Genomic DNA, 23,398 nt, shown 5'->3' with positions numbered 1-23,398 from the left:
AAGCCACTAAATTGTCTATCTTTATACCACATTTCCATCCAACTTTCCGTCCAAGTCCAAAATTCCTAGAACAAGCCCTGTTGGACATGGGAGGGGTCTGCAAAGTGATGGACTGCACACCCAGACATGGGGTAGTGTGTGGGGGTCTGTGTTATGTGTTTTCTGTGCTTATCTGGTGAGTTTAGGTGGATTTTTGTGACTTAGACCATGTTTTACATGGTCTAAGTCACAACGTCCAAGTTCTGTCTAAGCTCTGTTCTTAAACTTTGGGTTATACATGCTGTATGACTAAGTCTAAGCCGGCCCACGTCTTGCCCAACTCCTGCCCTCAACACGCCTCCCGAAACTCCCTGTTTAGCTTTGGACGTTGAGCGGCACTATGAAGGCCTAGGTCGTTTTTAAATAAGTCCAAAACCCGGTTTTATTATCGGCGCTTGGACGTTTTTGAGAAATGTTCATCCAAGTGCCAACTTAGGCCAGTTTTTGGATGTTTTTCTCTTTCAATTATGAGCCCCACAATATATATATATACACACACACACACACACACACACACATATTAAATCCTAGTGCTGCTTCTTCTGATCCTGGGCAAATCACTTAAATGCTAGCTTTGAAATGCCAAAGCAACAAAAAGGCAATATATAAGTCCCTCCCCACCATTCCCATATACTGTATATTAGAAAACAAATAGTTAATATATCTTGTTCACCAGAATATAGTTTGGCTATTATTATATCATACAACTATAACAAAGTAAAATAAAGTAGTGTTATGAATGAATCACAATGGCTTAAAAGGATGTCCCAATGCATAGTATTGTTACTGTTTTTACTGGATGTGGTGTGAATCTATGTCTGAGTGGTTTCCCTCTGTTCTAGACACATGAGGTCTTCTTTGAGTAGCTTAAAATGATGTGAAGAGCTTCTGTTGATCTTGCAGACTGGAAATGAATTTGGTGTGAAGGGCTCGTGTAGTCCAGAAGTGAATTTGGTGTGAAGGGCTTCTGTTTGATCTACATCCTGTTAGAGTTCTGTTTAGCTCTAGTATCCACCCTGGCCATGTCTTTTGTACTTAACACTTTCTAAAGGTGATGGCTCAGTCCTTTATTTTGTGCTCTATTGAATGGGGAATGTAACATCTTTCTGAACAGATGGCTGTGCTGGCTTAAAGACCACATCAGAAACTCACTTTTAAGTCCATCAAATTAATATACTTTAACTCCAAGCAGAATTGTAAAACCATATCATTTTTACTTTGAGTCCCTCAGAATAAATGATCTATTGGGTCAGACAATAATTCAAATTAAAAATTCATAATCCCAGCAACATTAACTATATCATGCTACATATTTTAAGATCATATCAGAATTATAAAATAATTTCATGCTACAATAGGTTTTTATGGACTTTATCATCCCTCATTTTATTTTCTATTTCTCTGTTTCTGTGAGGCAGCAAAATACCTAATGAAGTTGAATGTAAGTTACCTTGAACTAAAATGCATACGTGGAGGGGCATTTTTGATAGGACATCTGACTTTGGACATTTTGAGAAAAATGTCCATAAATCTGGTGGAGAAAATGTCCATTTTTTAACTCAAGATACATCTATCTTGTAGTGCCTATAAACACTACAAATGAAATGCCTTAATCATTGTGTATCTCTTGCCTTCATGGAATACACAGTCACTGACTGCTGGGCAGTAAATATAACATCAAGAAAATCTTTTAACTGCTAGGGTTATAAAATATATAACAAATATTTTCTATTTAACTTAACATTCAGAAGGAAATCTTAGGAAAAATTAACTGCCAACTTGATTCACCTTCGCAATATCTCTCCTGGGTCTCCCTGCAGAGGTCAGAAAATTACCATATTCTTTGACCCCAAAACATTTCCATATGGAATTTAAAATACAGTTTTAACACAAAATTTTTTATCATCCTTAAACACCATAGACACCAGTAGGGTAACTCATATGTCCACCTTCTCAGAAGATGTTTCCAAAATCTCAGATAAATTTAAACTATCTGGTGATATATCTACCAACTCTCCACCATTAACTTCTGGTTGCCGATTTCCAGCTTGTCTCTTCTTATATGGTAGATAGTATAATTTGTTAATTGGCAGATGTTTTTCCACTGGGATCTTCAATATTTCCACCAAATATCTATTAAACAACTCTCTCGCTGATATTCTCAAGGCATTTTCAGTCTGTTTCAGTTTACACTATAGGCCAGTGCATACTTGAAAGCCCTTCACTAATTTTCTTGAATTTTTTGACTAAGAACATAAGAATTGCTACTGCTGGGTCAGACCAGTGGTCCATCGTGCCCAGCAGTCTGCTCCCGTGGTGGCCCTTAGGTCAAAGACCAGTGCCCTAAATGAATCTAGCCTTACCTGCATACGTTCTGGTTCAGCAGGAACTTGTCTAACTTTTTCTTGAATCCCTGGAGGGTGTTTTCCCCTATAACAGCCTCTGGAAGAGCGTTCCAGATTTATACCACTCTCTGAGTGAAGAAGAACTTCCTTATGTTTGTACAGAATCTATCCCCTTTTAACTTTAGAGAGTGACATCTTATTCTCTCTACTTTGGAGAGGGTGAACAACCTGTCTTTATCTACTAAGTCTATTTCCTTCATTATCTTGAACGTTTAGATCATTTTCCCTCCCAGTCTCCTCTTTTCAAGGGAGAAGAGGCCCAGTTTCTCTAATCTCTCACTGTACGGCAACTCTTCCAGCCCCTTAACCATTTTAATCACTCTTCTCAGGACCTTTTTGAGTAGTACTATGTTCTTCTTCATGTACGGTGAACAGTGCTAGACGCAGTATTCCAGGAGAGGGCGTACCATTGCAAGTTCAGCAGCATGATAACCTTCTTTGATCCGTTTGTGATCCCCTTCTTAATCATTCCTAGCATTCTGTTCACCCTTTTTGCCGCCGCCACGCATTGCACGGACGGCTTCATTGACTTGTTTACCAGTACTCCCAAGTCTTTTTCCTAGGGGGGGGGGGTCTCTCCAAGTACTGCACCGGACATCCTGTATTCATGTATAAGATTTTTGTTACCGACATGCATTACCTTATACTTATCCACGTTAAAGCTCATTTGCCATGTCGCAGCCCATTTCTCGAGCATGTTTATGTCATGTTGCAGATCTTCGCAATCCTTCTGTGTCTTCAATATTCTGAATAACTTTGTATCGTCTGCAAATTTAATCACCTCGCTCATCATACCAATTTCCAGGTCATTTGTAAATATGTTGAAGAGCACAGGCCCAAGCACTGAACCCTGTAGCACTCCACTCGTGACGCTTTTCCAGTCCGAGAATTGTCCATTTACCCTCACTCTCTGTTTCCTATCCGCCAACCAGTTTTTAATCCACGTGAGTATTTCACCTTCGATTCCATGGCTCACAATTTTTAGAAGTAGTCGTTCATGTGGGACCTTGTCGAACACCTTCTGAAAATCCAGATATACAATGTCGACCGGGTCACCCTTGTCTATCTGCCTGTTTACTCCCTTGAAGAAGTGCAGTAAGTTCGTCAAGCAAGATCTTCCTTTGCTGAAGCCATGCTGGCTGGTCCTCATCAGATTGTGCCAATATTATCTCCTGAACTAGTAGTTATTCCATTCTCTAGGTTTGACACACAAAAACTATGAATCTTAACCATCTGCTCCACTAGTGATAGTCTTTGACTCACTTTTAAATCCAGACTCATAATAGCCTTCCATATAGACAAAAGAGATACCTCTGTAGGTGCTCCCAAAGACAGCATACTGATGGTCTCCTGCTGCATCTTCTGGGCTTCTAAAGCCTCCATAGACCCTGGAGCCAGCACTCCTTTGGTCACTACTCCCTTTACCACCTTTTTTTCGGAGGGAGACTCCTGACCTTATGTAACTGGGAAGCTCCCATTACTCTGCTCTACTTCCAATTTAACTTCTGTAGGATGAGCAGAAAGCCCCCACACCAACTTCCTGGGCTGGAGAGCTGACCACTAATGGTGTGGTGGGAAGGGTGGCAGGTGGGATGAGTGATATGCTATCTGCAAAGTGTGCCAACTCTCCCAGTGCTGGCACAGAGGCCAAAGAACCTCCAACTCTCTTCTGAAAAATAACGCCGACTTATGTTAAGGAAGTTTGACCGAGTGAGGGCACAGCAGGAGCCACCACCATGACTTCCCCTCTCCACTTTGGCATCGGAAATCTTCAAGGTAAGGTAAAAGCATCAGAGAGAGCACAGAGCAGCCATCTTGGTGTTTCATTTCTCTTTGATATCCCTTTTCATTTTATATATGCTTGTTCTTATCTAGTTTGTAGCAAAATTATGTGCTCCTTCTTTGTTTATGTGGAGGGGTTTTTGTTACAATTTTTCACTTCTGATGTTTATTTTATTTAAAAAGTTTACATACTGTCTACCTTACATTTCTAAACTCTTCCTGATTACAAATGCATTTTTCTTCCCCAGCGCCGCAATGATTTATTTTTTATCCATAACAGAATCTATTTATTTATTTATTTTTATTCCACTGCATCACATTTATTTATTATTTTGCTTCCCCAATGCTGAATTTATTTACTTTTCTTCCCTAACACAGCATCTATTTATTTGTCCTTCCACCACACCACATTTAATTATTTATTTTACATCCCTAACGCTGCATTTATTTGCTTCTCTTCCCTGACACTGCATTTTTATGTTTATTTTCTATCCTAATTCTGCATTCATTTATTTTACTTGATTTTCTGCCGTATCACGGTGCCCTATAGTGAGTTACAAAGCAGACCATAAGAAGAATTTCATAAGTTGTCTTTGCTTTCTTTTCCGGCTTAATTTTATAAAGCTTTTTCCGAATGTAAAACAGGTTTCACACAGGGCAAAGAGCTCTTATAAAACCATATACCCAGGGATGGAGCATCTATGGGCCACTGCGGAATAGTTGGATATAGAAAAGCAAATAGTGGCCAGTGTCTTAAAAGAATGCTCATCAATATCAACCTGTATATCTCTTTACTAAATAGTGCCTATGGAGAAGTGCAATATATGCCTATATTTTATATAAGATACAGGCACACACATAGGCCCAAAGTCAGTAAATGGTGCGCAATTCTATAAATAGCACTCTGAGTTGAGTTTAGAGCCCATTCTTACACCCAAATCCAGGCACCAGTGTTTACCCCAGCTGAAATCTAGTATAAATGCCGGCGCCCACCTCTTGGTATTCCATAACTGCTGCTATTGGCGTAGATGGGGGCACAGGCACCTCTCCACTCCCCCATGCCACACTCATGCCCTCTTTTTCCCGCCCCCCTGTACCTCTTTAAAATCTTCTCCATCACGAGCACTGTATGTAACATACTAACAAAGTAACATAGTGGATGATGGCAGATAAAGACCTGAATGGTCCATCCAGTCTGCCCAACCTGATTCAATTTACATTTTTAAAAAAATTTTTCTTCTTAGCTATTTCTGGGCAAGAATCCAAAGCTCTACCCGGTACTGTGCTTGGGTTCCTACTGCCGAAATCTCCGTTAAAACCTACTCCAGCCCATCTACACCCTCCCAGCCATGGAAGCCCTCCCCAGCCCATCCTCCACCAAATGGCCATATACAGACACAGACCGTGCAAGTCTGCCCAGTAACCGGCCTTAGTTCAATTTTTAATATTATTTTCTGATTCTAGATCCTCTGTGTTCATCCCACGCTTCTTTGAACTTTGAACTTTGTGCTTTGAAAGCGTAGGTGCAACATTATTTTTGAATTGCATTGACCTAATAAAAGATGTCAACACCTATAAAGGCGTCAGTTTTCCCCTGGATCAATAAAACTATGAGTACATTGTTCTGCAGAAGGAATGCTGTGCATCCTTTGTCCTTTCATAGTAGCAGCACTTTAGAACTTGCTGTTCAGTGACATTGGCTGTAAGTAGTTCTTTATGTGCTAAGTGCCTATTGATGGAACGTTTTTCATTTCCATCCAAAGCTATTCAGAACCAAAATGTTAACAGATAGGTGGACAACTCAAGTTTGGAAGATAGTAATCGAAATCTTAAATGTAAGTGATGGAATTATATTCCAAATTAGGATTTTGAGATCTGTAACTTTCTAGATATCCTTTTCTCTCCTGCACTTAAATTTATAATTGACGATATTCCAAGGGACCTTATATATATTTGGGGCAATTCTATAACCTAATCTTTCATACTTTTTAATATATTTATAAATGATCTATGTTTTATTTTTAATTTATTTAATTTTCTATACCGTTCTCCCAGTGGGCTCACAATCTATCTAATGTACCTGGGGCAATGGGGGGGATTAAGTGACTTGCCCAGGGTCACAAGGAGTTGCGTGGGTTTGTAGAGATGGGAATAATGAGTGAGGTAATTAATTTGCTGATGACACAAAGTTGTTAACATTAGAACCTAAAAATTGCCACTGCTGAGTCAGACCAGTGATCCATCGTGCCGAGCAGTCTGCTCATGCGGCGGCTCTCTGGCCAAAGACCAGCGCTCTGAGATTAGCCCTACCTGCGTACATTCCGGTTCAGCAGGAAATCAAAATGGCAGATGACATTTAATGTGAGTAAGTGTAAAGTCATACATGTGGGAAAGAGGAACTCTACTTGATGCAGGGTTCCACATTAGGAGTCATGGCCCAGGAAAAGGATCCAAGTGTCATTATTGATGATACAGTGAAACCCTCTGCTCATTGTACAGCAGTGGTTAAGAAAGCAATAGAATGTTAGTAATTATCAGGAAAGGAATAGAAAACAAATATGAGAATGCTATGGTGCCTTTGTATTGCTCCGTGGTGTGATCGCATCTCAAAAAATATATAGCGGAATTAGTAAAGGAACAGAGAAGGGCAACAAAAATGATTAAGAAGCTGGAACGACTTCCCTATAAGGAAAGGCTAAGGCGGCTAGGGCTCTTCAGCTTAGAGAAGAGGTGGTTCAGGGGAGATTGACACATCTCAGATGGAGGACTATTGCAAAGAGATTGGGACACATAATAAAATGTTGTGTTGCATGACCTGTCAAGTCACATGCAAGAAGTAGGAGGAATCTCTAGCAGGCCTATTGACCTAAGAGACCAGACCAGTAAAGAACCAAAGGCCAAATTCTCTAATATCACCAGTAAAATCTGACAGGCCGCTATCATGGCCATAAATGTAATAATTTCAAAAATATGAGTCATTCTCAGAGAACTGTGCATGCAAATGAGGTTTCCCAAGGTTCATGGAGGGTCGCAAAATTTACATGAGATGAGTCACTGATGATAGCATTCGGCACATGCGCAGAATAGTCCACAGAAAGAGGCATAAATATGAGCATGTGCCGTGAAAAAGCTACACCATAGGCATGCATATTGTTGGCGTGCCTTATTGGAGCACAATATATGCAAACATCATAGGCGTGTGTTACATGCAGCTGTTGTGTCAATCATAAGCATGCCAGCGCTATTGGATGGAAGGGAAGGGAAGGATGGAGAGGTGCAAACATCGGCTTTCAACAAATGCGCCTAAGTCAAACCTTTAGTACACGTGTCCGAGATGCGTGCTTTTGAGATTTTTTCCCCTGAAACTATTATACAACTATATTACTATAATTTATGTGAATGGTGTATATTTTTTTTAAATTTTTTTTATCATGAACCACAGCCAGAAACACACACCTGGGATGTGCTTTTTACAGTACTGGCACCTCCGGACCAGCCGGTAACTTTTGGTCATCAAAAGCTGGTACCGCACTTGGAGAATCACCTGGCAATGATGGAGGATGGCCCGGAGTGCTCATTTCCCCCCCCCCCTCCCTCCCTTTTTACCAAACTGTAGTGTGGTTTTTAGCACCTGCTGTGGCGGTAACAGCTCCAACACTCATAGGAATTCTATGAGCACTGGAGCTGTTACCATTGTGGCTGGCGCTAAAAAACACAGTATGGTTTTGTAAAAGGGGGGGAGGGGGGCTTAAATATTAATGAGTCCATTTTACTACCGTTTTAATATTTATGACCACGTAATACATTTGCATGGCAGAGTCAGAGGCTGCTAGGAAGCTCGGAAAAGACCACGGCGAGTGCGGTGAAATGCTGCCATAGGAAACTGTCTGAAGCTGATTTAGCGACCATTGTTAAAGACACGGTAAGTTTTGAGAATCTGGCCCCAAAAGAGAAGCTAGAGCTGAGAGCCTAATAGCCTAAAACAGTAAGCACAGTGGGTAAGAAACAAAACCGTGAACTGGATCCTAAAGGAAATAGCTGTGTGTTGGCTGATATTCTGACCAGAGCCCAGATAACTGGCAGGATAAAGTTAGGTCAAGCTTTTTGCTGGCCTAAGTTTATCCGGGCACTTGTTCAGTGATCTGAAAATCGCCGCTAACCAGGTAAAATTCACCCCTGGTCCTCCCCAGCACAAATCTGATGCGGCTGTGGTAGTCTCCCCAGATTTTCAGTACTGATCAGTTGTGTGCCACTGAAAATCTGGGGATTACTCAGTCAGTGCGATTTTAACCAAACAAAAGCCTCTCCTGCCTAGCTAAAGCATTTTGAACCACATAGGGAGGAGCAATGACAAATCGGCCGAAGCCTTGGGGGCCAATCGGCTAGGTGCAGGGGGGGGGGGAAAAGGGGGGTAGGATAGATTAGGGTGAGCGGAGGGGAGGTCGCCCCTTTCGATCCGGCTTCACACGAGGCGGACGCGGCTTCCCTCCCGCCCACCCTCTACTTCTGTCGCAGCCAGACTGGAAAGGAGGGTAAGCACAGCATATGAGTCAACGACATACACCTTTACATTGCTTAGGAAATTGGGCATGTCACCTTGCTTGGACGGCAGGGAGGCCAGGCCCTGATCTTCACAGCAACGTACTGCTGATGAGAGGACACATCCTTGAACGGGATAGGTCCAGCGAGCAAGGGAAGCTGTTACGGCAACCCACATTCGGAGAGGATGAAGAGGCATATGCTGTGCACCTGATCAGGTGGTGGTCATACCTGATTGGTTATTCTGCTCAATTGATGACAGTTGTGATGTAATAGTGCTGTTATGGCTGCGGCCTAATAAATTCCACACTAGTTGAAAACGCTTGTGTAGTGTCTTTGTTTTCCGGACCAAGGGGTAGAACACCAAGTGCTGAGTGCACGATTTGAGTCAGTGCGATTTTAACCAAACAAAAGCCTCTCCTGCCTAGCTAAAGCATTTTAAATATTGGCCCATCCGTTGCGTAGTCTTTTAGTATTGCATGTCACTAGCTTTCAGGCACGCATCTCTAAAGCCATTTGTCATAGAATTAAATCATATATATGATTAGAAAGCAGAGATTTGTAACTGTCCGGTGATGTAAGACGCATTAGGGTGACAAATGAGCTCTGAGAAATTGTCAATTAAGAGACTGAGGCAGGGTCAGGAAGGGTATATGCTGTGCTCAAGCAAGCGGTTCACATTTCGGTGAGCTCTTTTTTCCCCCCCTTATGATCTCTTGCTCCCAGATTGACCCTCCCCTCCTTCTGACAAAGCCCATAAAACTCATTTTCTAAACTGGATAGTTTTCAACAATACCGAATGTAATAAATAATGGAAGTAATGTTTGTGTGCATAGTTAGTGGTCCTGAGATTCACAGTAAAGCTCAGTGGGGCGCTGCAATCATATCCAAATTGAGCCCTCTAACGACCCCTGTTTCATTTTCATTGACCCGAATATCATTGAGTCGCGTGTCTATAGCCCTAGCTGAAAAAAATGATTTGCAATGAGATTGAATTTGGCATGGATTGCTTACTCGGTTTAATATATAATGTTATTACTGGTACGTAAAGCTTTTCATTCTGGTTATCTGTTGTATTTGTCTACTCTGTCGGTTCTGCATACCCCTAGACCAGGGGTAGGGCACTCCGGTCCTCGAGAGCCGTATTCCAGTCGGGTTTTCAGGATTTCCTCAATGAATATGCATGAGATCTATTTGCATGCACTGCTTTCAATGCATATTCATTGGGGAAATCCTGAAAACCTGACTGGAATACGGCTCTCGAGGACCGGAGTTCCCTACCCCTGCCCTAGACCACTGGTCTTCTTTAATTTTTAAGTTGGGGGCTACTACAGATCCAAACAAGCCGAAGAAGAGCTGCCAAATATCTTCCCACGCAGGGCCATGATACCGTTGTGACATTGCGTGTGCCAATGATATCTACCCCCTCTTTTACTAAGGTGCGCTAACCAATAAACGCGCGCTAAAAAAAAACGAGAATGCGCTATACGCTAACGCATCCATAGACTAACAGGCATGTGTTAGTGTTTAGCGTGCGCTAAATCGATGAGCGCGCGCTAATGGGTTAGCACACCTTAGTAAAAGAGGGCCTTAGTCCACCTTCAAACGTTTCATTGGAGGTATCCTCAAGGAGGTGAATGTGTTCAAATGCTTTGTTCATGCAGCATATGCTTTCCCCCCCCCCCCCAATCCACTTCCCCCTTTCTGCCAGAAGCTTAGGTAGAGCGGCAGAGTAAAAAACAAACAAAAAACAACCGTAAGGTGATAATGGGGGCCACCCCCAGGGTTCTCCAAGGGCCACCATTGGTCCCCGGGGCCTCGCATTGGAAAACACTGCCCTAGATGTTTCATGCCCTTTTACACAGTGCCTTAGAAGATACTCTCCAATTTTGTTTTAGTTATTTGGGCCCTTATTATTAGAATTCTTTGGCCTTGGAGTACTTGGTAAATTTTAATTGGGAGACATTCCAAAAGGCTTTGAAGAGAAAACTGCTCACCTGAGCATTTTCTTTAAGTTAAGTGTGAGGTTTATTTGGCGGTGTTGGATGATCAATGAAACCTCCTACATTTTCTGTTTGCTTTTATTATGCATTAAAAAAAAGAAAAACTCCCCCGCCCCTTTTACAAAATCGTAGCACAGTTTTTACCACCGGCTGTGGTGGTAACAGCTCTGGTGATCATAGAAATTCTGTGTCAGCGCTGTTACTCCCCATAGCTGGCGTTAAAAAACGTGCTATGGCTTTGTAAAAGGAGGGGCAAGTTAATTGTATTTCTTTTCTTTCTTTGAAAGATTTATTGTAAATCACTCCACTATTTCGTATGATTTGAAGCGCTGCATATCATGTAATAAATTAATATGGATGGCTAAGGAAGATTTCAGGTATCCGCTGCACATAGCTAAATCCAATCTTAGGGGTCCTTTTATTAAAATGCGCTAACCGATTTAGCATGCGCTAAATGCTAAGGTGCCTATAGAATATAATGGATGCCTTAGCATTTAGTGCATGCTAATCTTTAGCGTGCACTAAATCGGTTAGCATGCCTTAATAACAAGACCCCTTAGTAAAGAAGAGATTCTATTCTTTCTCATAATTAAAGCATTTTGTCTCTAGAACATCATTTCATCCTATTTGCATTAGTGTATTCTTAATAGAAGGGATAAACCACACTAAAGCGTAGTCTTCAGCCTAAGGAAATAGCAAAAACCAGCAGCTAAGCTTTCATACCAGTTTGGTCTAAAAACATATGAGTTGGGCAATATTAAAACTGGAAAGATCAGCATTTTTTTAATACACTGTTTACCACAGGGTTTTTTTATACCTGGATAACATAGCATAAAATTTTATTTCTAGCCTGCAAAACCTTGCAGTTCAATGAGGGTATCAAAGAAAAAGAAAACTGTAAATCCACAGTGAATTACAAATTAATATATGTATGGTAATACTGCAAACAACAACTTAAACATTCAAAAATGTTTTAATCAAAAATGTTTTCAACAATTTCCTGAAGTGTAAATAGGAAGTAGAGGTCAATAACAAAGAAACATGATGGCAGATAAAGGCCCAATGGCCCATCTAGTCTGCCCGTCTGCAGTAACCATTATCTCCTCCTCTCCCTATTGGCTAAGGCTCTTAACATTTGCATCTCCTCTTCCTATAGGCTAAGGCTCTGTGCACCTGCATTGTAAGGTCATAGAGCTGCCCATCCGCAGTAACCATTATCTCTTTCTCTCTCCGAGAGATCCCACGTGCCTATCCCAGGCCCTTTTGAATTCAGATACAGTCTCTGTCTCTACCACCTCTTCTGGGAGACTGTTCCACGCATCTACCACCCTTTCTGTAAATAAAAGTATTTCCTTAGATTACTCCCAACTTGCTGCCTGGTAAGAAAACATTTTACTTAAGTATTTCTAAGTATGACCCCTGGCGGATGGAAATGTGAATAATGTTGTGTTACGCATCAAACGAGCAGAATCTTTAAAGAGAAAATGATCCATTAAATAACTAGGTAACAGACTATTGAGCACCTTATAGCAAAAACAACCAAATTTAAAAATAATACGTGACTCCACTGGAAGCCAATACAATTTACAAAAATAAGGCATTACATGGTCCATTTGTCTTAAATTAAAAATTGGTTGTATGGCAGCATTTTATTTATTTAGATTTATATCCTGTCCTATCTAAAGAGCACAGAACAAGTTACAGTTTATATTCACAGTGTTACAATATAGGGTTTACAATCAAGGAAAATCTATTGAAATCTTCCATAGACATGATCTACGGTAATGCTAAAGAATCTGCCCCAAAAGCTTGTAGGAAAAAATATGTTTTGAAAGCTTTTATATTTGTCTCTGCCCTAATATTTTTTGGAAGTTCATTCCAAAGTTTGGATGCTAAATAGAAGAAGGCCTTGGTGCGCACATAGCTTATGAGTAGGCATTTAGGACTGGTTTTACATTACATTCTGACTTATATTCTGCCAAGTTCATTGCGGATAACAGTCTGGGAACTAACCCAGTTAAACATAACGTAATGACAAATATTCAAATAGTGAAACCTCTTGGCAGTATTAACGTAGGTTTGAATGAAGAATATAACCATATATCAGTACAGATTTTTTCGTTTCTGACGCAATGGTGGAGAGAGCTGTGTGAATGGGAGAGGGAGCCTTGATAAAGCCCTTGGAATTTTACGGGCGAAACATGTTGGCGATTGCTGTTCCCTCCCGACTAGCGTCGAACATACAAAGCTAATACTCTTAGCATATATTTAAAATTATATTTAAAATAATAAGTCTTAAAATTATTTATAAAAATATCTATTGGTCCGATGAGGAATGGGAGCATAAAGCCAGACTTGAAACTACTTGAGTGTGTGGTGGCCCGCTGAGGACCTAAATGCATTGTTTAAGCCGGATAGAATGAAGTTTGGCAAAACGGTAAGATAACTACTTACTGTGGCTGTACTGAAATATTCAAATAGAACATTAACAGTAGAAGGTGCTAAATTTCAAGATAAAAAATTTTTTAAACAAGAATGTCTTTAAAAGTTTTCTAAAAAAGAGTATGTTGACCTACTGATCTTATTAAAATAGGGAGATCATTTCAAATTAAAGGAGCCTGATAAAAGAAAGATGCCTTCTATTGAACAAATGATCTAATTGTCTTTGCTGAGGGAAATTGAAGATAGAATTGCTTCCGTACAATATGACCTGGTCTTCCTGCTAGTAATGGAATCAATTCCACTAATGCTGCCCCCAGGTGTTTACCATCTTGCCGGCACCTTCCTCTGTCTTGCTGCAGCGTTTGCGCATTTGTGCTGCCCCAGAAACATTTTTTTTGGTCAATGCGGCCCGGGGAAGCCAAAAGGTTGGACACCCCTGCACTAAATAATATGGCACCTGTAATTTAATGAAATATGGTGTAATTCGATCATATTTAAAGATAGAAAAAATTACCCTCACTGCAGTATTCTGCACAGTTTATAATCTCTTCAACAATCCTTTAGCATAGTGGTTCTCAACCTTGTCCTAAGGGACCCCCCCAGCCAGTCAGGTTTTCAAGATATCCCTAATGAATATGCATGAGAGAGATTTGCATATAATGGAAGTGACAGGTATGCAAATCTCTCTCATGCATATTCATTAGGGATATCTTGAAAACATGACTGGCTGGGGGGTCCCTTAGGACAGGGTTGAGAATCACTGCTTTAGCACATCTTAAATAAACAATATTATAGTAGTCTAGCTGGGGAAAAAAAAAAACAATTGAACTACAAATGCAAAAACTAGTCAAAATATTTCCGAACTAACCATAATTTCCTAAAAAAGAAAAAGATTTTTACTACTCAGATTAACTTGATGCTCCAAGCTCAATAAATTATCTAATTGAATGCCCAAAACTCTAGTTTGCATATCAAAAGTGTAAATATTTTGGCCAAAGTGTGATGAAAGATCCAATCTAGCCTGATCCTGTGGGCCTAGCCCAAAAAACTTGTTTTGTCTATATTTATCTTCAACTGATAGGTTTATAACCCATTTTTCTATAGTATCGAGCACTAACATTAATGCAGACCGATCAGAAGCCTTATTATTAAAGGCTAGAGAATACTGATGTCGTCTGCATAAATGTAACTGAATACATTAAGATTTTCAAGTGCCTTACTCAAAGATTGCATCATAACATTAAACAACATTGGGGACCCTGACTCAACATGGATCTACCTTTAGGTACTAAAGAACAGAGCAGGGTCTCCATACTGTAACCTGCTCTAAACCCTGATTGAATTGATTGTAGTAAATCAAACTGGTCCAGATAATCTGCCAATTTAATTGTAACCCATCCTTATTTTATTTTACTAAATAGAAAAATGGATACCACTGGTCTATAATTTGTAACTTCTTAAATTCCCATCGTTTGATTTTTGACTTTTGGAGTCAGTATAATATGACTACCTGATGCATCAAATATACCTGTTTGCAATTCTTCATTTAACCACTCTGTTATAGCAAGAAAAAAAAGATGGACAGTCATGAAGTAGCTGATTAGGGCAAGAATCTAACATACAACAAGATTTAATATATTTCCTAAACAATTTTTCTACCTCTTCATATGTGACTTCCTGAAAAGAGTCCCAATCTCTAGTCATTGGAATTAATGACTCCTTTTTATCTTCATTCATTAATAATAATGATTGTGATTTTAATAAAATTCCTGTTCTCAGGTTTTCTACCTTTCATTTAAAATAATTAGCTAACTCATTTGACAATGGAATATTTGATTTACACGTACTGTATCATCCAATGTTATATCATCAACTTTTGTTAAGAAATTAATAATTGGAAATGTCTTATCATTTCTATAGCACTGCAAAATGTACACAGTGTGAAATAATTTCTTATTATCTATGTGCTCCACCCCTATAAGGTTGGAGTAATATTCTCTTCTAGCAAATATTAATTTTGCTTTATACTTTTGAATCATAATTCTTCAATTAATCCTTGCTTCTTCAGTACCTAGTTTCTTCCAACATCCTTCCTATTTCCTAAATCTTCTGAAAACCAGGAACAGGATTTTCTTTTAAAACCTGATTTCTTTTTTAAAGGAGCTGATTCATCTATAATACATAAGAACATAAGAATAGCATTACTGGGTCAAACCACTGATCCATCAAGCACAGTAGCCCATTCTCACAGTGGCCAATTCAGGTCCCTAGTACCTGGCCAAAACCCAAGGAGTAGCAACATTCCATGCTACCGATCCAGGTCAAGCAGTGGCTTCCCCCATGTCTCTCTCAATAACAGATTATGGACTTTTCCGCCAGGAAATTGTCGGAACTCTTCTTAAAACCAGCTATGTTATCCGCTCTTACCACAACCTCTCGTATTACGTTCCAGAGCTTAACTATTCTCTGAGTGAAAAAATATTTCCTCCTATTGGTTTTAAAAGTATTCCCCTGTAACTTCATCGAGTCTCCCCTAGTCTTTGTAATTTTTGACGGAGTGTAAAATCGATCCACTTGTCCCCGTTCTACTCCACCCAGGATTTTGTAGACTAATTTGGTGTTTTCCACTGGGTTGCTGCAGCTTTATGCATTTGGCCCTAAGATAGGGGCGATCCAGAGGCAGAGTTTGGGCAGAGCAACAACTTAGCTGGTTAGTGCCAATAAACAATCCGCTAACCAGATAAGTAAAGGCACATAACTTTATGCATTGAGTTAACCGGACAATGATCTGGATACGTTTCTGGTGCCTAGCTAACTTCTGGGACAACACACATACCCAGATATTCAATGCCAGGAGCCGCATTGGCCTTGGCATTGAATATCAAGAGTTAGTTCAACTTGTGTCTACTACTACTTATCATTTCTATAGTGCGTTCCAGAGCTTAACTAATCTCTGAGTGAAAAAAAAATTGCCTCCTATTGGTTTTAAAAGTATTTCCTTGTAACTTCGTCAAGCGTCCCCTAGTCTTTGTAATTTTAGACGGAGTGAAAAATCGATCCACTTGTACGCGTTCTACTCCACTCAGGAATTTGTAGACTTCAATAATATCTCCCCTCAACCATCTCTTTTCCAAGCTGAAGAGCCGTAACCTTTTTAGTCTTTCCTCATATGAATGGCCTAACTTATCTAATACATACAAGCTCTAAGTGTGAGTCTATAAAAGGTTTGTGCACCTTGTACGTAGAATCACGCTAAGTGCCGTTTTAGTTAGCACTGATTTTTTTATGTACCATATATAGAATCAGGCACTAAGAGGCTGATTTTACAAGTGATGTCCCGATTGTAGGCAGCAATAGACATCCTACTGCTGTCTCATCAGCCAATCCATGCTGCAAAGGACGCCTACAATATAGGCATCTGATTCGGGCCTAGGGAGGCATAATAGGCATGCCTACCGATGCCCAAGGTCAGCGTGGGCATGGTTTCTTCCAGAAGTGGCCTTGGGTGTCTGTAAGAGTCCCTATGCTTCTCCTTAGGTGAATACCTCAAATGTAGGCCTGTGAAATGGCTGTTAGGAAAAAAAGATGCAATTCTCTAAAGGATGCTGATGCATGATTGACACATGATTGGCAGCTGCTTTTTAGGCAGTTGCCAAGATCGGCGACCTTAAGAGAATCAGGTCCTAAGTCTATTTCATGGTACATCTTAGTAATAGGGCTTCTATGTTACTAATGATTCATTGAACCAACTATCCCTTGTTTAAAAGCAGACTGAAAACCCACCTTTTTGATATAGCTTTCAATCCTTAACCCTACTCCTCTGCCCTCCAACCCAGCCCGCTGATTAACCTTTCCCCTTAAATGTATCCATGACATCCTGTTTGTCTGTCTTGCCTGTTTAGATTGTAAGCTCTTTCGAGCAGGGACTGTTTTCTTACTCTTTGTGACTCTGTACAGTGCCGCGTGCATCTGGTAATGCTATAGAAGTAATTAATAGTAGTAGTAGTATGAAGAGTTTCAGTCTTTGGGAAGCAGAACTGAGCTTGTGATGTCATAATGCCTCATTCAACCAATAGGAGCCAACCTCATCAGTGATGTCACAATGGCTTGATTGTCCTGCCCTCCCCTCTTCCCTTCAACCCAGCCCACTGATTAACCATTCTCCTTAACTGTATCCATGACATCTTGTTTGTCTGTCTTGCCTGTTTAGATTGTAAACTTTTTCGAGCAAGGACTGTTTTCTTACTCTTTGTGACTCTGTACAGCGCTGTGTGCGTTTGGTAGCGCTATAGAAATAATTAATTGTAGTAGTAGTAGTGATATCACTTTCTGTGTACATATTTTGGCATGAGCTGTCCAGTAAAGGATATGCATGCATTTTGAAACAAACAAAAAACCCCAAAACCAACTCAACACAATGAAATAGATCTCTTTTTGTTTTGGTTTAAAAAGAAATGAAAGTAAATCTTAAATTCTATTACTTATTTGTTTATGTTTATTAAAACATTTGCTATACCGTCTAACAGCTTCCAGTATCAAGTGGTTTCCAATCTACTGAAAACATATATAAGAACTCCATTTCATAAACAGGGCATGTCTAAACTTCATACATATTGAGATCGTTCATGCTAATCTAAGAAGAGGACAATCATTTATTCCATCAGTGAACTGATTATGTTCCACAGGTACCTAATAAATCTTTAAATGCCTCTCTTCTTATAAATTAAAAGCAGATCATTCCATAATTGAGGGGATAGATAGAAAAAAAAAGCCTTATTTCTTGTAGCTGCCCATTTTGCTCTATTCAATTGAGAATTCCTTAGTCTGAAATCTTGTAAATATCTCAATACTCTAATTGATGAATAAGATATAATCATGGAATGTTGACATTCTGGAGAGTGTGGTGCAGTGGTTAAAGCTACAGCCTCAGCACCCTGAGGTTCTAGGTTAAAACCCATTGCACCGGGTACATAAAGAACATAAGAATAGCCATAATGGGTCAGTCCAATGGTCCATCAAGCTCAGTAGCCTGTTCTCACGGTGGTCAATCCAGGTCACTAGTACCTGGCCAAAACCCAAGGATTAGCAATATTCCATACTACCAATACAGGGCAAGCAGATATATTGTGAGCCCACCAGGACAGACAGGGAAAAATGCTTGAGTACCTGAATAAATTAATGTAAACCATTCTCAGCTCCCCTGGGAGAACAGTATAGAAAAATAAATAGTGTGAAAAGTTTCAGCCCCTGATAACCAGAGCTGGCATTGTGACATCATAATGCCTCATTCCACCAATGCCTAAGAGTCAACCTCATCAGTGATGTCACAATGGCTTGATTGTCCTATACTTGACTCACTTTTAGTACATTTTGATTTCTAGAGTGGTGTAGTGGTTAAAGCTATAGCCTCAGCACCTGGAAGTTGTGGGTTCAAACCCACATTGCTCCTTGTGACCCTGGGCAAGTCACTTAATTCCCCCACCCCCTCATTGCCCCAGGTACATTAGATAGATGGTAAGCCCTCTGGGTCAGATTCATGTAAACTGTTCTGAGCTTTCTTGGGAGAACGGTATAGAAAAAATAAAATAAAAAAATTCGGTATGTCAGTGCTAGGATCTTAAACTGTACTATGATTTTGGTAACTGATGACAGAGAAGAGTGATGATCAAATCTGTAATAATTTCATTACTGCATTATGTGTTCATAACCTCCTCAATTCTGATTTCAAACAGGCATATACCACATTACAATAATCTAATTTTGATATAAACGCGCGGATGAGAGTATGCAAAACCTTTGCATCAGTTTTCTAATGGAGGTTGAGGTTAGTAGACTCAAGAGCAATGTTAGGAAATTCTACTTTACAGAGAGGGTGGTGGATAACTGGAATGCGCTCCCGAGAGAGGTGGTGGAGAGTAAAACGGTGACTGAGTTCAAAGAAGTGTGGGATGAACATAGAGGATCTAGAATCAGAAAATAATATTAAATATTGAACTAAGGCCAGTACTGAGCAGACTTGCACGGTCTGTGTCTATGTATGGCCGTTTGGTGGGGGATGGGCTGGGGAGGGCTTTAGTGGCTGGGAGGGAGTAGATGGGCTGGAGTAGGTTTTAACGGAGATTTCGGCAGTAGGAACCCAAGCACAGTACCGGGTAGAGCTTTGGATTCTTGCCCAGAAATAGCTAAGAAAAAAAAATTTAAAAATTTAAATTGAATCAGGTTGGGCAGACTGGATGGACCATTCGGGTCTTTATCTGCTGTCATCTACTATGTTCCTACAGAACTATCTTTGCTAGGCTTAATTTCAACCATACACTACTATCTTGATCATCAAAAATCTGTCCTTCTTATCTCACTCGATCTCTCTGCAGCCTTTGACACCATAGACCACTCTCTCCTCTTAAATAGACTTAAAGAATGCGGTATCACAGGTGCTGCACTATCCTGGTTCTCATCTTATTTTCAAGAACGCAGTTTCAAAGTCTCAGCCAATAATGAAACCTCTCCTTCCCTATCTTTAACGTATGGTGTCCCACAAGGGTCTATTCTTTCCCCATTACTATTTAACATATTTCTATCGCCTCTCCTAACCTTAGCACAATCTATCGGATTCTCGATCTTTGCCTACGCTGATGACATTCAACTTCTTCATCCAATTAATACATCTAATAATTCTGATATCAAATCTATAAACAATAAATTGGACTCCATAAACGACTGGCTTCATCTCAATAAACTTTCACTCAACATAGAAAAATCTCGCGGTCTCGTATTTTCAACCAAAAAGCCAGAAACTCTCCAAGAAAAAATTTCTATCAAATCCATCCCAATCCAAATGGAGACAAAAATAAAACTCTTAGGTATTACCATTGATAATGGCCTATCATTCCACGACCATATAAGTTCAATCGTAAAAACTTGTTTCTATAAACTCCGCTTAATACGCTCATTGACTTCAATTTTAGAAACTGAATCTATCAAAATTCTTGTTCATTCATTGACTATTTCTCATCTAGACTACTGTAACTCCCTCTTCAATGGATTACCACAAAAAGAAATTTGACGCCTTCAATTAATCCAAAACTCGGCTATAAAACTTATCTACAACCTAGGCAAATATGATCATGTCACACCAGCTTTGAAAGATGCTCACTGGCTTCCTGTGACACATCGTATCACATACAAAATTATTCTACTGACATTCAAAATAAAATCTTCACACTTACCATTATTTCTTCGCAAACTTCTCATTCCTCAGTACTCCTCTCGAACTCTTAGATCTACAAATCAAAATTTCCTACTAATTCCTTCTATAAAAGAATTTTACTACACACGAAAAATAAATTTTGCGGTATCTGCCCCGACACTGTGGAACTCTCTCCCACAACCACTCCGAGAAGAACAAAATCTCGATAAATTCAAGAAAAGCTTAAAAACATTTCTATTTCATGACGCATTTTCTTCAGTCTAAACTTCTCTTTAATTTCATATTTCATACACTACTCTACATCACATTCATTTTTCCCCACCCTATATGTTATTACCCCAACCCCTCTATCTCCTTTTTCTCCCTACAATGTAACTTTACCCACCCTTCCCCCTTTTGCCCCTACTATCTAGTCTGTCATGTTAAAGTCTTGAATGTTCACTACACACTCTAATTTATTTAATATTTTATATTACTTGTACCTCTTTAAATTTCTTTTTTTTTTCTTTCTTTCTTTCTTTTTTTTTAAATTTTATGTAAACCGGCTAGATATTAGCTTGATAGTCGGTATATTAAAACTCCAATAAACTTGAAACTTGAAACTATGTATCTTTGTTTCTCTTAGAAACACAGAAATATGGAAACATAGAAACATGATGGCAGATAAAGGCCCAATGGCCCATCCAGTCTGCCCATCTGCAGCATCTACTATCTCCTCCTCTCCTTAAGAGGTCCCATGTGCCTGTCCCACGCTTTCTTGAATTCAGAGACAGTCTCTGTTTTTACCACTTCTACCGGGAGCCTATTCCACGTATCTACCACCCTTTCCGTAAAAAAGTGTTTCCTTAGATTATTCCTGAGCCTATCACCTTTTATCTTCATCCTATGCCCTCTCATTCTGGAGCTTCCTTTAAAATAAAAGAGACTTACCTCATGCAAATTTTTGCTAAGTAGATATTTAAACATCTCTATCATATCTTCCTTCTCCTGCCTTTCATCCAAAGTATATATATAAGAACATAAGAACATAAGAACATAAGAACTGCCATCACCGGATCAGACCTTCGGTCCATCAAGTCCGGCGATCCGCACACGCGGAGGCCCCGCCAGGTGTACACCTGGCGTAATTTATAGTCCACCATATCTTTATATGCCTCTCTTAAGGAGATATGCATCTAGTTTGCTCTTGAAGCCTAGGACAGTCGATTCCGCAATAATCTCCTCTGGGAGGGCATTCCAGGTGTCAACCACTCTCTGAGTGAAGCAGAACTTCCTGATATTAGTCCTGAACCTGTCCCCCCTCAGCTTCATTCCATGTCCTCTAGTCCGTGTCAAATTGGACAGTGTAAATAATCTTCTCTGCTCTATTTTGTCGATTCCTTTCAGTATTTTGAAGGTCTCGATCATATCCCCACGCATTCTCCTTTTCTCAAGGGAGAACAATCCTAGTGTTATAAGTCTATCCTCATATTCCAGTCTCTCCATACCCTTCACCAGTTTTGTTGCTCGTCTCTGCACCCTCTCCAGCAGTTTTATATCCTTCTTTAGGTAGGGAGACCAATGTTGGACGCAGTATTCCAAGTGTGGTCTGACCATTGCCCTATAAAGCGGCATTATAACTTTCTCCGATCTACTCGAGATTCCTTTCTTTATCATGCCCAACATTCTATTTGCCTTCTTTGCCGCTGCCGCGCATTGTGCCGACGGCTTCAGGGTCCTATCTATCAGTACACCCAGGTCCCTTTCTTGTTCACTCTTCCCCAGAGTTGCACCTGACATTGTATACTCGTATTCCTTATTCTTATTGCCTAAATGCATTACCTTGCATTTCTCCACATTGAACTTCATCTGCCATTTCTCCGCCCATGTTTCTAACCGACACAAGTCGCTCTGGAGTTTCTCTCTATCCTCCTGCGATCTGATTGCCCGGCATAGTTTTGTATCGTCTGCAAACTTGATGATCTCACTGGATGTTCCTTCCTCCAGGTCATTGATATAAATATTAAAAAGGATCGGCCCAAGTACCGAGCCCTGGGGTACACCACTAGTCACTTTCTCCCAGTCGGAGAACTTCCCATTTATGCCCACTCTCTGCTTTCGGTTTTCCAGCCATTTGCCTATCCATCTTTGTATATCTCCCTCTATGCCATGGCTTTGTAGTTTCCTGAGAAGTTTTTCGTGTGGAACTTTGTCGAACGCTTTCTGGAAGTCCAAGTATATTATGTCCACAGGCTTCCCACTATCAATTTGCTCGTTTACGGTCTCAAAAAATTGGAGTAAATTCGTCAAACATGATTTCCCTTTCCTGAATCCATGTTGACTGGGTTTCATCAAGTCGTGTGCGTCCAAGTGCCGGACTATGCTATCCTTGATCAGTGCTTCAACCATCTTGCCGGGGACCGACGTAAGACTCACAGGCCTATAGTTGCCTGGTTCCCCTCTCGATCCTTTTTTGAAAATTGGCGTGACGTTCGCTATCCTCCAGTCGTCCGGTATCTGTCCAGTTCTGATTGTCAGGTTTGCAAGTTTGTGCAATAACTCTCCGATTTCAACCTTCAATTCCTTTAAGACTCTCGGGTGAATTCCATCCGGTCCAGGGGATTTGTCACTTTTAAGTTTGTCGATCTGATAGTATATCTGGTCTAAGTCCACTTCAACTGTGGTGAGGCTGTCCTCTATTTCTCCTGGAAACACTTTCTCTGCTTCAGGTATTGTTGAGGTGTCTTCCTTCGTAAAGACAGACGCAAAGAAGGAATTTAGTTTGTCTGCGATTTGTTTATCTTCCTTGATGTACCCTTTTCTTCCCTGGTCGTCCAGGGGTCCCACTGCCTCTTTTGCAGGTTTTTTCCCTTCTCGCCAAACGCTTTACGACAAAGACCATCGTCCGTTTTAGTAGCCTTCCTCTGGACCGACTCCATCCTGTTTATATCTTTTTGATAGTGCGGTCTCCAGAATGGTACATAATATTCTAAATGAAGTCT

At 40.3% G+C, this 23,398-nt stretch overlaps 1 protein-coding gene across 3 annotated transcripts in view; it reads right to left on the bottom strand.

The window, feature by feature from the left end:
* The window catches only part of SHISA6 (shisa family member 6), a 417,913-nt gene that overhangs the window by 190,238 nt on the left and 204,277 nt on the right, over positions 1 to 23,398 (bottom strand). Inside the window, exon 4 of one of the 3 annotated variants that reach the window (XM_033961571.1) lies at positions 3,778 to 3,794. The exons of the other annotated variants lie outside the window; for them this stretch is intronic. Within the exon in view, the coding sequence (XP_033817462.1) occupies positions 3,778 to 3,794 (17 nt within the window). The remainder of the gene's footprint in view (positions 1 to 3,777; positions 3,795 to 23,398) is intronic. 3 annotated transcript variants of the gene reach the window in all.

This window comes from Geotrypetes seraphini, chromosome 10 (assembly GCF_902459505.1).
Source record: "Geotrypetes seraphini chromosome 10, aGeoSer1.1, whole genome shotgun sequence".
Classification (NCBI taxonomy): Eukaryota; Metazoa; Chordata; class Amphibia; order Gymnophiona; family Dermophiidae; genus Geotrypetes; species Geotrypetes seraphini.
Note: the sequence above shows the minus strand (reverse complement) of the source record. Positions and strands in the feature narration are given on the sequence as shown.